General features: G+C 34.6%; 1 protein-coding gene across 2 annotated transcripts in view; it reads left to right on the forward strand.

The window, feature by feature from the left end:
• Window positions 1-14,384, forward strand: part of SLC27A6 (solute carrier family 27 member 6) — a 41,050-nt gene extending 26,666 nt beyond the window's left edge. Inside the window, exons 5-9 of one of the 2 annotated variants that reach the window (XM_030005382.2) lie at window positions 6,201-6,291; window positions 8,111-8,309; window positions 8,921-9,018; window positions 11,036-11,166; window positions 13,252-14,384. In XM_030005382.2, the coding sequence (XP_029861242.1) occupies window positions 6,201-6,291; window positions 8,111-8,309; window positions 8,921-9,018; window positions 11,036-11,166; window positions 13,252-13,428 (696 nt within the window). In that variant the 3' untranslated portion in view covers window positions 13,429-14,384. The remainder of the gene's footprint in view (window positions 1-6,200; window positions 6,292-8,110; window positions 8,310-8,920; window positions 9,019-11,035; window positions 11,167-13,251) is intronic. The other variant, XM_030005381.1, reaches the window with a different exon arrangement.
• The last annotated feature ends 1,613 nt before the right edge of the window (window positions 14,385-15,997 follow it).

Raw genomic sequence — 15,997 nt, forward strand, 5'->3', positions numbered from 1 at the left:
ACTTCATGTGTCAATAACATATGCTGTTTGTGTTTCCAAAAGGAAGATTAGTATTTTGGGGTTTTTTGCACATGAAACATGCTACTTTTTCCTCTTTAATGATTGGACTTATGATTTGAGTTAGTCACTGTAGATTAGGAGAAAAAATAGCTCATGCAAACTGCAATTAAAAACTAAATGCAGTTGTAACTGAATACTTGATCTCACTAGTCTTCTTTTCTATAATTTATATACTATTCCAAGTTGCAACTGTTATAGTCTATGGAAACATCAGTATAGTCTGCTAAGATAATTATGGATTGTCCCTTGCTTACTCAGTATGAATATGGAAAGACCATAAGATACTTTATGAACCAGAAAAAGCCATTCATTCCATTTGGCTTGGCTTGAAATCAATTTTACGCTGTCTTTTTCAATACTCTCATTTCCCTAGAAATAAATCTACAGTAAGTCTTCAGTTATTTCTGTGGTTTCTGTCATAAGGAAAATAGCTAAAGCACATTATTGTGAGCAGGCTCAAGGTTTAGTTACTGCTATTCTCCAAGGGGCCTGAGGTGTATTGGCTCCCAACCCTTCCCCCAATTTGGCATTCTATGACTGTAGAGTTTGAGGGAAGAATGAAGGTTCTCACTTGAAAACCAGAATCAGTGCAGAGACCAGCTACCTCGCCTTGGTTACATGGGCATGTTATGTCTAGCCAGGTCAGTGGGTGGATTATATGACCTGTTTTATGTGGAAATAGAACTGCCCCAAATCTCTTCCAAATCAAGGAGGTTTCAGAGACTACTCCAAAGCTCCTGATGGAGCTTTTTTATAAGTAATATGTTTTGATCCAGAGCATTTATGGTTGTGCAACATACACAGTCTCTCTCTCTGAAAGAATTTGTGTCAGTGGAACAACATGACATAGTAATAATAGTACAATAGTTATATGTCTCAAATTAACAATTCTGCAATCTGTTAACTACTGGGGCTCTGCTTCTGTCACCGGTGCAGTTCTGCTGGATGGCAGTTCCTTCAGTCTGCTTCATGACATTGTTTGCAGGAGCAGCTAGCTCCCTCGTATGCTGAAGCAGAGTAGTGTTGACATGAACGAGGGTTTAGATATAGTGCAGTTTCAGAAAAGTCTAGAAGAGATTAAGAGAGAGAAGGAATGTTGAAAATACCATGAGACATGCATTTTAGTGATGTTCTTTTTTTAAAAAAAGTACATATTTAAACAAATACTTACGTTTGGGGACCTTTTATATGTGTTTTTGATTACTGCACAATCTGTGAGTATTGTGACACAAACCATGTATTTTAATGCCATAGATAAATTCGTTTTGATTTACTTCAGGCATTTGTTGTGGTTTTTTTAAAATACATTTTACAGCTTACAGATTATTAAACAATGCATTCTGAAGTGTAGCTTTTGTGTTTGTTTTACTTCAGTCTGAATGACATCTACTGGACATCTAGCAATATGTAAAGGAGAGCAGCTTTATTTCTCATTTGCTGACCCATGAATGATCTGAAGTTGGAAAGGGAGACTGTCTCCTGGAAAGCAGAGAATGCCACAGACAAGGCCTAGCCATCCAATTCCTAATTTTTTTTGTTTCTTCAAAGAAATGCTACAACTTTTGAAACATTATTCTCTTGACACGTAGGATGATATGAGGAGATACCCTTAGACATACTCTCTAGGGATTTCCTAAACACCTATTTCTTAAACTGGGAATAGAAAGAAAGAGAACTGAGAAAGGGGAAAAGAGGCTCATGTGTTCATGTATGTGATACAATAAAGGAGAAGGAAGAAACTTACGCTCTTTCCACTGACATAATTGCACAATTGGAATGAAGTAAATACAGTATAAAACCCCATACATACATATATTGAAAGTATAGTGGGAATAATAGCAGGTAGGTTCAAAGTATAATATTTTTAGCAGGGAAAAAGGAAAAGAAATAGGAAGGCATTTCTGTTGTAGGTAATGGCAATGGCACAGTTTCTAAAGGTGAAATGCAGACAAAAGTTAAAACTTTAAAAGACAAATTGAGGTCTCAGAATGAATAAAGTAACTTTTCTGTCAGTAACTGCTAACGGTTGGGGACAAATACTTGGGATAAATATCAGCATTCTACATAACACATTAATTTTCATAAATAATTTGGAAGACGAGTTAATAAACAGATGATTGTTAAAGCAGTTGCCAGACATCCAAGAGGCCACTGTGTGTGAGAATTGAACTCGAAGCAGTGCTCTTGTTTGCACTTTTTTATTTTCACACTATACTCTTTATGTAAGAGGGATTGGTCCATGTGCTTGAATGCATCACTGTGGTATATGAATAAATCCTTCATTAAGGATGTTCACATAGAGTCAATGAACAGGAAAGTAGAAGTCTCTGAATAGCTTTTTAGCTTGTAAAACTTAAAATGTTTTACAAAGAAAGTAGTGTATAGATTAACATAGTAATATAATAAATTACTGCTTAATATTTACACCTGGCATACATATGTGTGTAGTTCATGATTGATTTTATTATATATGACATACATTATGTGTGTATTTATGTAAATGTGATATGGGAAAAATCTGTAAGACTCTCAGTTGTGTCTATGAAATATACATATAAATCTCTTTCTTACACTGAAATAAATTCTGAGTGATGGCAGAGAACATGCAATGAGAGAGTGGGACTAATGAGGTCCAAGGAAGCTTGTAAGAAGGGCTAAATATAACCCATGGCAAGTACACCTGAAAAAACAGCATGTAAAAAAACAGCATGTAAAAAAAAAAATTCCAAACTTTATTTATAAATGTATTTTTTCATTATTTTAAGCATAAGTATTCCAACTATTACAGGAATCTAAATCTCTCTTACTCAAAACTATATGGATCACAATCAGCTTTGAGTTGAGAAACACTTAAATCTAATAAAAAATCATAAATCATTTCAACATGTAAAATACTTTGTCTTTCACACAGCAACGCAGAATTAGTATTATGCACTTTTTTCATGCAGTCACAGAACTTAAGTGGCAGAAGAGATACTTTTTAGTTTAAAAGTAAACAAAGTTAGGTTTAAGCAAATCTTAAGACCCTGGAAAACTGGATTCACAGGTAGAACATTGGCATGTGTTAATCCAAGCAATGGAAGCTCTTAAATTCATTGGCCAATGAAAATTATTCTTTCTGCTCTTTGGATTAGTTTTGAGCTAAAATAATCTGAGGTACTTCAAGTGTATTCCAAAGTGGTTTATTATAATATGTGGTGATTCAGTTAATATCAAGCATAGCTTTAAATGGTTTTTTTCTTGGTTGTGTTTACTTTGGCTAAACAAAATTATGCAGAGGAATTATACCTCTACTATTTATGGCATAAATAAGGCATTACAAGTATAGTTTTAAAACATTTATAAGATATGATGATACTATGCACCAGATTTCTTTTTTCCTTACATTTCACTTTTTTAAGATGCTTGGAACTAAATCTAGTAAATGTAATGCTTTGTTTTATAAACAGATATTTTAGAGAATTCAACAGTATCTCATCTCTAAAGCAAGCAAATAAATAAAAAGCAATAGCTTGTGATCTTTGTTCTCTGATGAAGGTTCTGTGAACGTTCGCTATAACTTGAAACTTTAGGCATTTCAGAACTACTTGCAAAATAATATTTAAACTCACATATTTCTAGTCAATGAAAAAAAAAAAAAAGGTGGTGGAGGGAATGCTGTTATTAGATAACATCCAGGCAGCATAGTAACAGACAATAATGTTGCGTTTTAACTCATTTTAAGTTTCAGCTAGATAAATGATGCTTTTTGTTTGGTAGATTTATGTGGTGCTTTAGGGAGTAAAATGTAGATTAAAATGATGAATGCTGCATGCAGTACTCTGTGAAAATAATATGGTAATGCTTCAACAGCTCAGGCCCTCTTTTCCAATAAATTTTAAATAATGAGATAAAACAAATGTAGGCCTGTACCCAGACTAAATGCTTTTCTCTGGAGCTTTCATTTTCTAGTATTTAATATGAAAAGAAAGCTGTTTGCACTGAATGTATATTGGCATAGTTTCATTATGCATGTCTAATGCAGTATGTGGTGTTTTCTCCTTTTAATTATGTATTTGCATGACATTTCAAAAAGCTAACTGGAATAGGCGTAATTAGTACTCTAAAGTTGCAGGCACTGAAAAATGTGTGCAGCAACATAAATAGTAAAAGTATCAACAGTTTTTAGATCATCTCAGATACTAAATTAAAGTTTCTGAGTATTTATAACAAAATGATGCATCATACAGACTAATATGTTGATAAGCTACAGCTATTGAGCTCTGAAGGAATGAACAGATAAAAATGGATCTGAACAGGGCACACTGCTATTCTAATCAAACACAAAAATATCAGAATAACATTTCATTTTATACCATTTCATTCTTATTATTTATATTATTCATTGCATTTGGTCTGCCATATGAAACCTATCAAAGTAGTAAGTATCAATGTAAAAAAGAAAGTGAAAAAGAACAGCAGTTAAATGTAGATGGCCAAAAGAAAAGAGTCTAAGAAAAAACAACTTGTGTATTATGAATACCTCCCATTCTGTTCATCAAGAATAATACAGTTATTTTCAAATTAAGGTCAACTTTTCGGTTCTCAAATTCTTCACTTTGGTAAATGCTATAGTCTGTAGTTATTAAAAAAATACCCTTCACTTTATTCAAAAAGTGTCCAATTCTTGGATAATGACTTGCTTTTGCATGCTATTACCTTGTTGCTTTGAACAATTGTTAAAAATATCTTTTTGTTTCAGACTTAGGGTAGAAGGAAAACAGTGGTGAACATTGAAAAGACTCAGCGAAATAAGTTTATACATATGAGTCTGAAGTTCTGTGCTTGGTGTTTGATTCAAGTTGCTATTTATTCAGACTTCCTTGAAAACAAAATTATGTGGTGTAGCTACAGCAACATTTCAAATTACGATAACATAATTATGCAACTCTTCATTCAGATTAGTTGCAGAAAAGCAAAGGGGCTTATGTTTTAGCATCCTGCTCTTTACTTCAGTCACTTTCATAACACCATCCTTAAATTATATTGCATTCTTTATCATGAAGAGTGCAGGTATATATTCACATGTTTTTTAAAATTGTTTTCTTTGCTTGTCAAGATTTCTCCAGGAGGAGGTAGTCATATATCCTTGGCTTGAGTAATTGTTAAGTAGATTGCTGATATACTTCTTTATGAAAAGGGAAATCACAATCCCCATCTGGGCAAACTAAAGCCTTAGGATAATAACTGCAAACACAGTGGTCCATGTAGTATCAGGCGTATGATATCTGTCAATATCTCTCAAAGGTCTAATTTGGATTTGTATCACAGTAGAAAAATGAAGCGAAATAGGAGTCAGACCCTGTATATTGGAGAAAAAACGTACTGCAATTTCTAGTGTTGATAAGAGTATCTTGCCTTCTCCTTCAGCTGACTCAGAGCCACATTCTCTGTGATCCTTATACAAGAGGAAGGTTAGTTGTAAAACATAACTAGGAGGTCAGCTAGGTCAGCAGTATCAGGACTCAAGGGATCACAGTATTTCGGAAGAATGCAAAACAAACTGTGATATAACTGTGGAACATGCACAGCTACATAACCATGTCAAACAACATGGTATCCTTCTGCTGGTGCTCATGATAAGAGTTTCCACCGTACACCAGCCTGAGAAGGTTTGAGGGAAGAACTGAGACTAGTTAAACAAGAGTAAAGCCCAACAGGAAGCAGGGTTTCCTTTGTAAGGAGATTTTGGCCTTTGTTTTCCCACTTGTTTTAGGTGCCAGAAGACCCCCAAGAACACTTTTCATATCAGCCACCACCCTTAGATGTCAGTCAAATTCCAGATATGCTTCTGTTACCCTGACTTTTGTAGGCTCTTCCACTGATATATGGATCCCATAACTTGTAAGAAAATTTACAAAATTACGGTTCTGTGTCTTCACCAAGTATTTTTGAAAGTTACAAGATGATAAAAATGTTTTGGTGTTGCTTATCTCCAGGAAATGGTATAAGTTTACATACAAAGTATTTTCAGTTTTAAATGAAACTACATTCTACTTTTAGATGAGCAAGACTGGAGTAAAGGTTTACTTGCTTATATTTGCTGCCACCAGATGTCACTGTGTAGATGAATAACTGATCACCCTTTTTCCCTTTTTTAGCTTTTTTTCCCATTTGATTTAATCAAGTATGATTTCCAAAAAGATGAACCAATTAGAAATAAGGATGGTTGGTGTGAAAAAGTTAAGAAAGGTAAGTATGTATTTTAATAGGATATAACGGCCTTTTAATTGTAATACAAATACTCCAGAGAATTTTTTTAAGGAGCCTTGCTATTACGTTACTGTACTATGCCAACATCAACTGTTACTCTTTGCTCTGACACAAGCAAAATAATTTTTGATGTAAGACAGAACATTATTAAACATACCAGTGCTGACACCAGAAGAACTTAGGAGATCCTTGGATATATTCACAGAAGAGCAATGTTCAAAAGTGAGGATGTGATATTATCTCTGAATATGTAGATAATGACATCTGTGTTTTTTAAAGGAAGTAAACATAGTGAGATGGTTGCCTAAGAGATCTACAAGAAAGACTGGGGGTTTAGAGCAAATGCTTTTTGGTGAGAAATTAAGTGTTCCTGACTAAGTGAGTTGATTAAGCTTATCAAATTTTTTTTTTTTTTAAAGACGTTGCTTGATTATAGCTGTCTTCAAAATACTTATCAAATATCTCGTATCTCTCAATTATACCTGTATTCAAAGTGTTTATCAGACACTGAAACATCTCTGTTGTACTGTAGGAAGGTAACAGCTGTAATTAATGCCTGGAAGCTGAAGCAAGAAAAACTTATATCAAAGGTCAGGCAGGCAGCTTTAATAGGGAGCTGAAACAGATTTTTCAAAGTAGTTAAGAGATTCTGTAACAGGTTTTAATCAAAGATGGGAATTTTTCAGGAAAATACAGTCCCCCAAACATGAAATTTTGTAGGAAATTATTTGTAGGGATGTCAGACTGACCTGTGAGGGGAACACATGCTCTAATTAGACACGTGGTCTAATTTTTTTCAATTATATCAGTCAGTCTAATAAAAATTATTATATCTATAGACTTTGTCTTAGCCATGCCCTGTATCTTCAGAGCATCGTGGCTGCAGTGACACTACCAGTGAACTAAATGCTGTCACCTAAACCACTACCAATTTATGGAAAAAAGGCAGAGCTCGTTCATGAAGAGGCAGTCTTAAATTAAAAATTGTGCATACCTTTGGACACATTTTTATTTTTATATATTTTCATATTTGTAATTCTTGTCTCTGATACAAAGTAATGTAACTCTTAAGCTTTGTTGTTCAGAATGTGCTTCCAGAAAGGTTAGGAGTTCATACAACTATTCTGCTTTCAGCAAACTAACACCCTGATACTCTACATGCATAACAGGATAATCCTATCCCCATCTCTCCCTATTTTTTAGAAAACAAATTGTATTAAAACTTCTATATTTTACACCAAAAAGAAAGCAATAAGGCTATATCACATTAATGAAAATTCTTAAGAGGTGTTCTCAGAACTTCTGAAAGGAGACTAAATAGGGATTTAATGCCTGGATTGAACACCTGCTTTTTATTAACACCAGTTTTTCAGCAGGAAGCAGATGAAGTTGAGACTCATCACTGGAAATTCAGTGAGGTGTGGGGAGTGGGACATACTATTCACTTGAAGTCTGCACTTTGAGAGAATAGTAAACCTGCTAGTGAACTCACAATTGATAGATAACAGTTCTGGGAGAAAACGGTTTGATGAGTCATCAGGAAGAAATACAAAAGACTGGGAATTTGAGTGGACAATATTGTACTGTGTCTTTGTGGTCACTTTGCACTTAGAGGTGACCACAGGAATTGTAAAGCAATCGAAGCAGCTAAGTTTTTATTTTCAGGTCTTATGTACTGAACCCTGCTAAGCTTGGTTCCTGGTCTTGTAAAATCGTATGTACCAAATTGATATTAATGTAAAGTACAGGAAATGTGCCTGATACCTTAGGTTTACATTCTTTCAACTTCTCTGTATAGGTGAGGCTGGTCTTCTCATTTCTAAAGTCAATGCGAAGAACCCCTTCTTTGGTTACGCTGGCAATAAGAGACACACAGAAAAGAAATTACTCTGTGAGGTATTTAAGAAGGGAGATCTTTATTTAAATACTGGAGATCTAATGGTTCAAGACCATGAGAATTTTCTGTATTTTTGGGACAGGATTGGAGATACCTTCAGGTATAATCGTTGTTTCTTTTCAGATTTTTTTCATTAAAAAAACATGGACATGCAGAATAGAATAATACTGTTCTATTTGTTTTCAACCAGAAGTGTTCAGCTTATTACTATTGTGATGTAGTTTATAATGCTCTTGAAGTGGATAACAGGGGCTGAATTTTGTAGAAAGTGTTCCTGTGGACCTGGATAGCTCATTTCCAGAATGTTTTGTAGGAATTACAGCTCTTTGTACAGTCCTTCCAGTAAGCATAGTAACTAGTGATGGTTTTGCAGTGAGTAAGGAAGTTGGATACTAAGTGGAAAAAAATGTATCAAATAGTAAAGACTGGTCACATTTCATACATTTAGATACATGTCAAAATTTGGAAAACTCTTGTATCAGATTATGATAAGCTTTCATTGTGCTGTATAGTGATAGCTAATATCCAGTACCATTTGAATTGCAAGCGTTGTCTTCTGGTGATCAGATCAATATACCAATGTGACAAGTGGGAGAAAATTTGAGGTGGTGTTAGTCTGAAATGAATGGAGTTCCTACTAAAGTTAATGTTTTTTTAAAGAGGAGGTGTCCATATGTTTTCATGGGATTAAATTATTTTTCCACGTTTTAGATGGAAAGGGGAGAATGTTGCAACTACAGAAGTTTCTGATGTCATTGTAATGTTGGACTTCATACAAGAAGCAAATGTGTATGGTGTATCTGTGCCAGGTAAAAGCAGCTTTAGCTGTATATTTTTCTTCCCCTAGGTTAGTTGCTAACCCTCATAACTCTTTTATTTCATGTTTTAAACCAATTAATCACTTCTGATTGAATCATCTGTTTAATACCTAGTTAAAATGTAGATGTAGATAATGAAAATACTACCAGATTGTGAATGAGCCAGTGAATCATGCATTTTTATGTGTATGCAGTGATATGTATTTTTGAAAAGTTACCTTTCATGAATATGTGATAGCTACATAATCTAAATTAAAGTTTAAAGATTTATTAAATTCACATCTGTGGAAAATCCACACATCCATGTGTCAAAATAAAATGTCAGCAAGGTAAGAATTAAAGCAACTCTAAAGGAAAATAAGTGTATGAAGACATTTTTCTGTCTTATTTCACTTTTCATGTAGCCTCATAAACCATCTGTAAACAGATATATTACAAAACCAAGGACAAGGTGAAAAATAAAATGAAGACAAAAATAAATTATTAAGAAAGAAAATACATTCATTTCTTTTTAATAATTCTTTTTTTGTTAATTTTCATGAGATCATCGGGCTTGATTTCCACTCGTGCTAAGTCTTTTTTTACAATGCATACTAGGTCTGTCTGGGATAGAGATAAGTTTCTTTATAGGAGTCTGTATGGTACTGTATTTTCATTGGTGGTGTTGATAACTGACTAACGCTTGGCTATTGCTGAACAAAGCTTGCACAGTATCCAGGCTTTCTCCCTACAGTGAGTATGCTGGGGGCGGGCAAGAAGTTGGGAGCAGACATAGATGGGACAGTGGGCCCAAACTGACCAAAGGGATATTCCATGTCATATGATGCCATGCACAGTAATAAAAGCATGGGGAAAGGAAGAGGGTGAGATGTTTGTGGTTATGGCATTTGTCTTCCCAGGCAACCACCACATGTACTGAATGAGGCCCTGCCCTGCAGGAAGAAGCTGAACATCTGCCTGACAATGGGAAATAGTGAATGAAGTCCTGATTTTGCTTTGCTTGTCCATGCAGCTTTTGCTTTCCCTGTTAAACTGCCATTATCTTGATAGATGAGTATTCTTGCTTTCCTTCTATTCCCTTCCCATGCCATGGGAGAAGGGAGTGAGTGAGAAGCTGGCTGGATGTTTGGTTGTTGGCCAGGATGAACCCACCACAAAATGATAAGAGTTTAAAATGTGAAAAAGGTGTCACTTACCTCTAGTTTGAAGCCACACAACAAGAAAGACCATAATAAAGAAGACTGACTGAAAGTCAGACTCAAAAGTATGAGAGCTTCAAATTTCCTGTACAACATTTGCCTGCAGATTCCTATCCAGTTTATGCAACTGTCTTGATAATTGCACTTAAACATAAAGAAATCAAGTTCCTTACAGATTTTGTAGCATTAGAAAAAAGAAAAAAAATAGAATGGAGACAAAAGATAAGGTTGGCAGAATGTCTCTGCTGTTACTACTAGCTGATGGTTGAAGTGTGCAGTTATTTTTGATTGCTGGAGTTCATTGCTTTTAGATTTTACCCATTTTGGTCTTTCCCATAGACCCACAGTGCTCTCTTTCCAGACAAACCAGTAAGAACTTTTAATCTCTCTGTTAACAACATTCAGATCCACAGTTTGAGAGAAGATGCTGGCAAGAGAGAAAGACTAAAACTGAAGAGAAGACATAGTTGGTTAATCCAGGAAAGAGGCTCAGCACTCTTGTTTTTGAGAGAGGAATGGTGTTGATGTTTTTCCACATTTATTGATTAATATTGAACATGGGACTCCATTTACTCTTACCTGCCAAACTCATTTACAGCATTATTGCTTAAGTGATCACTTGAGTGATCTCCAAATATATGTAATACCATATAAAATATGAATGTAATTTTCCAGCTTTACTGCAACTCAGAAGATGATATATGACTGTCAGTTTATTAATGCACTACAGTTCTTTTTTGTAAGGTTCATCACTAAAATGTCAGCTTTATTCACATTTCAAAATTCTCCTCTCACTTCCTTTCCCCCAGATCATGAAGGAAAAGCAGGAATGGCCTCTCTTATTTTAAAGCAGAATACGTCATTAGACTTGGGGCAGATGTATAAGCAAGTTGTGACCTATCTACCAAGTTATGCTTGTCCTCTTTTTTTAAGACTGCAGGTAAGCTGCATTATTGCACAGTGCATACAAACATCTACATCATTTGAACACAGAGACAGCTAAATGAATAACAGAAAGTGCTTGTTCATATATCAGTTGATTAGTTTTAGAACTGGTCCTATTTGCTGTCTTCATTAATGGAGTCCTGGGAAAGGAATTACACAAAAAGTCACTAAATTTGCAGATTATGTTAAAACAGGAGGAATTGTACAAATGAGTAGGGATAGAGATCATACCAAAGGATTTAGGGAGATTAGAAGCATGAACATGGGAAAACAAAAAGATTCAGATTAGTAAAATGTGAACAATTGCATCTGGAGAAAATAATCTAAAATCCATTTTATTCAGTGGAAATGAGAGAAGAGAGAAGTAGAGCTAAAGCAGGAGACACCGATTGTGCACAATAAATGAAATGTTATTTGCTGTGTAAAATAATGACAAAAGTTAAAGCATTTGAAAAGGTACTAGGTAAATTGAAAAGGTGAATTAAAAATGTACATTATTATTGTCACCATCATAATCATCAGTCATCCCTATTTGTGTACTAGTACTTTGCTGTAGTAACTGTCCAATTTGAGAAAAAAAAATAGTCCCTCCCCCAAAGAGTTCAAAATGTAAATGCAATACAATGGATTACATATGGCTAGAAAAAAATGGGAGAGTATAGCAAACATAAAATACTGGTCATCACAATAGGTGAAGTCTGAGGAGCATAGTCATTTCTGGTAAGTGTTTTGAAAACATCATGACAAAGGCAAACAGAAGAATGTTTCTGAAGATGCCTGTGAAGCAAGTCTCATAAGTCTGAGGAGAAGATGAAAAAAATAATAATTGTTTGAAAAGAGAAGATGAATTATGGAAAGTTGTTCACTGGGCCAGTCAGAAATTGAATACTGATTCAGAATAAAGGGGGAAAAAGGAAAAGGTTATGAAGGACCTTGAAATTGAAATATATGTATACCTATAGATCTCATAAGTCCGGGAAGATAACCTTTTGCAGCAGGTTTACAAGCAAGATTACACTTGAGAATGTTGCAGTAGTCAGTTTATGAAATGATAAGAACCTAGTCTAGATTTATTGCTACACAGATGTACAAAAAACCTTTATGCTGGGCAGAATGAATCTGAATCTTGGACATAGCCTGGATATTAAGTATCTGGGACTTTGATTAGAATTTAAATGCCTACATTACAGATGAATTGCTGTTCGTACTGCTGTCGATAACCAAGAAAGAAGGCAGTGGGTGGAAATTCAAGGGAAAAAATTAAAAACCTTATGAGCTTGATCTGACATGTAGTCATACTTCTGAAGATCTCAGCATGTTTCTTAGACCAACCAAAGCAGGTAGATAGAGTCTGGAGGTTGATCTGGAGTAGATACAACAGCTCTCTGAGTTGTTGGAGATAATACTTAATTTTTCATTTTCAGAGATTGTTTGCATATATATAAAAATGTAAAGACAGAAGAGAAGATAATGGAGAGAGGTCATAAAGTGGGGCAGAAAAGAGGTAGGGAGATAGAGAAAAGACTCTTACTAGAGATGCCTCTCACTACTTTTTCCAAGGGACACAGTGAAACTGAAAAGAAGCTTGAAAACATTGTAAATATATATGCTAAAGATCCACCTTTATTTGGACCTGGCTGAGTATGAGTATGGCTGATTTAGTATGTGATTCTTTCAACCCTTTATTTAAGGTGACAATAATCATAGATACAGAGAATTTCCTGATTTTTTTTAAGTAAGAATTTCTTGATGATGACAGTTTTTACTTTCAGATTCTTTACAATGTGTAGTTTCATAATGCACACAAATGAAGAACCTAGACTGTCTCGGGCCGGCTGGGGCTACACCAGATGAGACACTGTGATGAGACACAGCACAGCGATGCAGAAAGCAATGGGCTGTAACTTTTTTCCACCATGTCTCGAGGTGTTGGTCCATAGCAGCACAAAAGTTCTAGTCTTCCAGCGTAATGAGAACAGTATTAACTTTCTATCAAGTAAGATTTTCAAAAACAAATATGAATGTGAGCAAAAGAAAAGAAGCTCTTCTATTGAACAATAAATCTTTCTCTCTTCTATAGGAAAAAATGGAAATGACTGGAACATTCAAACAACAAAAATTTCGACTGGTGGATGAAGGTTTTAATCCATCTACGATTACTGATCCTCTTTATTTCTTAGATAATTCTAAGAAAGCATATGTCTTGTTAACCAAAGAAGTACATGAGATGATCTTATCTGGGAAAATGAAACTTTAATTAACCTTATAATAGACTATTAAGGGACAGTCTATACAAGGTACTGTATGAGAAAACAGTAACATTAATTACCAGTATTTATATGTAGTTATCCAGAATAATATTTTATATACTTGACATTTATGTTCAGGTATGTCTTGTATCTTTCCTTACTTGATCATTATTGTTCACTAATCATTTTTTACCTCTTGAGACCAATATCTAAGTAAATGACCTGTAAAACGTAACTGAAATCAATTTTATCTTAATTTTGGAATATAAATGCTGAGTCTGATAGTTTTTCTTAGTACTAAATGAACATGACTGGTATGTGGTATGAAACATAGTTTAAAAAGATTCAACTTATAAAGATATTGTCACACAAGTTGTTGTTTCTAGAGAGAGAAAATACACCAGTAACATTTTTTTAATGTAGTTTACATATAATATATACTTCTGAATATATATTTTAAGAAATAAAGACTTGACAGTGGCTGAAAGAGAAAACAGCTCTTCTGCAGAGGACTTTTCTGATGGAACATAAGATGAAAGAGAGTGAAGCAGAAGAAAGCCCTCCAAACAAACCCCAAACTAAGAGGTTTATAGAAACATCACTGCTGAGATTTTTTATCATAATCCATGCTCTTTCATTTGCTAAACTGGCTGTTTGGAGTGTCAAATTCTGAAGACAGAGCAAACTTTTGTGAAATGTTTAGCAGCAGATCAAGAATAGGCAGAGAAAATGTGCACACTTAATGGGGAAAATTGCTTATATAGCATAAAAAGAATTATTACAGCACTTTATGTCATGCATATTGACTAACAAATAGCTTCCTCACTCTTATTAATGACTGCCAGAGATCATTATTTTATGAGTATAAAATATAGCAGAAAATTTAAAATTCTAAATCATATGTTCTAACACCTTGCTTTTTAAAAGTTTTAAAATAAAGTATAAGGTTATTTAAACCAAATTCTGTACTGTCTCAGTTTGATTTAAGTCTGATCACGTAAAGTCTGTTTTGTAGCCTGTTTTGATACACTGCTTGCAGAGTGTCCTCCTCTAATGAATCGTGATGACAGTGTTGGGCAGCCAGAAGCAGTATCATAGAATACTGAAAGGGTGACTCTCTTCAAAGCTGGTCATCATAAGCCTCTCTTCTGTCATAACTGTGGTATGAAACCAGGCTCTTGTAAAAGAGTAGGATGTAATATACTTAAAAAAATAACTATCTTTTCTTATTTCTTTCTACTTTGTTCATCTAACAAGATGTTAGAACTTGTGTTAACTTTTGATTCTCTGATTATCACTTTCATTCATTTTCCTTAAAAACCCAAACCAAGGATACAGTGAAAAAGTGTACAAAGATTCATAGCTTGCTTATATTTCTGAATATCATATTCTTGATGGGACTGCCAATATAAATAAGCAAGTTTATGATTTTGCAATTTACAAAGCAGCAAGACCAAACATCATTTACACCAACATCATGCTTTATGGTAGATGTTAATGTAATTCTTAGGTACATAATGGGGAACGGGGAGGACTGCTGGGTAAGGATAGACGGGGTCACTATGGTCTAGCACTTCCTGAGCAGTCCCACTTTTTATATCTGTTTCTTTATGTAGTTCCCAAAATGGCTGTCTATGACAGAAAGCTGCAGGGGGAGGGGGGTTGCCACTTATTCAGACAGATAGAAGTACCATTGCTCTGTTCTGCAGATAGTTGCACTTTCCTAGTCAAGAACTGCAAATTTAAGAATCAGGTATTTACAACAAAGTTAAACGCAACTTTGCAAGTTAGGTTATAATTTTGAGCAAAGGATTGGTTGTTGAAATCAAAAGTATTTTATCTCTTACGCCCATCTTACAATAAGTGTATGCTAAGTATACTTCAGGATCCCTTTTCTTTTATTGTAACAGTAAAAATTATGCAGTTCCTATGGCAAATAATACATTTTAAAAATAATTTTCCAAAAAATGTACCCTGAGATCCATGGTAGCATGTTTAATCTTGTAATAGAATATAAATGAATACATTGAAATCAAATGCTTGGCTTTGGTATCAGATTTACCACTTTTTTGATTTATTTTGCTTTACAATATTTGATACTATTTATGACTAGTGAAAAGGTTCTACCGCTTAGATGCAACAGAAATGAGAGGGGAAAAAAAAAACGTGAAAAAAAAAAAAGATAAGGAAACAAGTAAATACCTTTACACACACCAAAAAACCCCAAACAAACAAACAAACAAAATGGAAACAAAAATCTGTTTGTGAGTGTCACCATTTGGTGGCTTATTTTGTAAAGTATCTAAGATGAAGAAGATTGTTTCTGTGTGGAGTGGTTAGGTTGGAGAGAGCATTAGAAGAAAAATGCATGTGTGCTAACTTTCATGCTCTGTCCACCACTAGGGCAGCCAGTTGGTGTTTCTGAGCTCTGCGGTACATTTCAGCAGCAGCAGGACTCCTATTATTTAGCCGGCTTGAGCAGCTTACAGGTGTTTGTTTCCCAGCTGTGACCACTAGAGAAATACAGAATTCCAGCTACTCCCCTGTATTCCTCAGTGTAACCAAGACAGCCTGGGC

This window comes from Aquila chrysaetos, chromosome Z, assembly GCF_900496995.4.
Source record: "Aquila chrysaetos chrysaetos chromosome Z, bAquChr1.4, whole genome shotgun sequence".
In the NCBI taxonomy this organism is placed as follows: Eukaryota; Metazoa; Chordata; class Aves; order Accipitriformes; family Accipitridae; genus Aquila; species Aquila chrysaetos.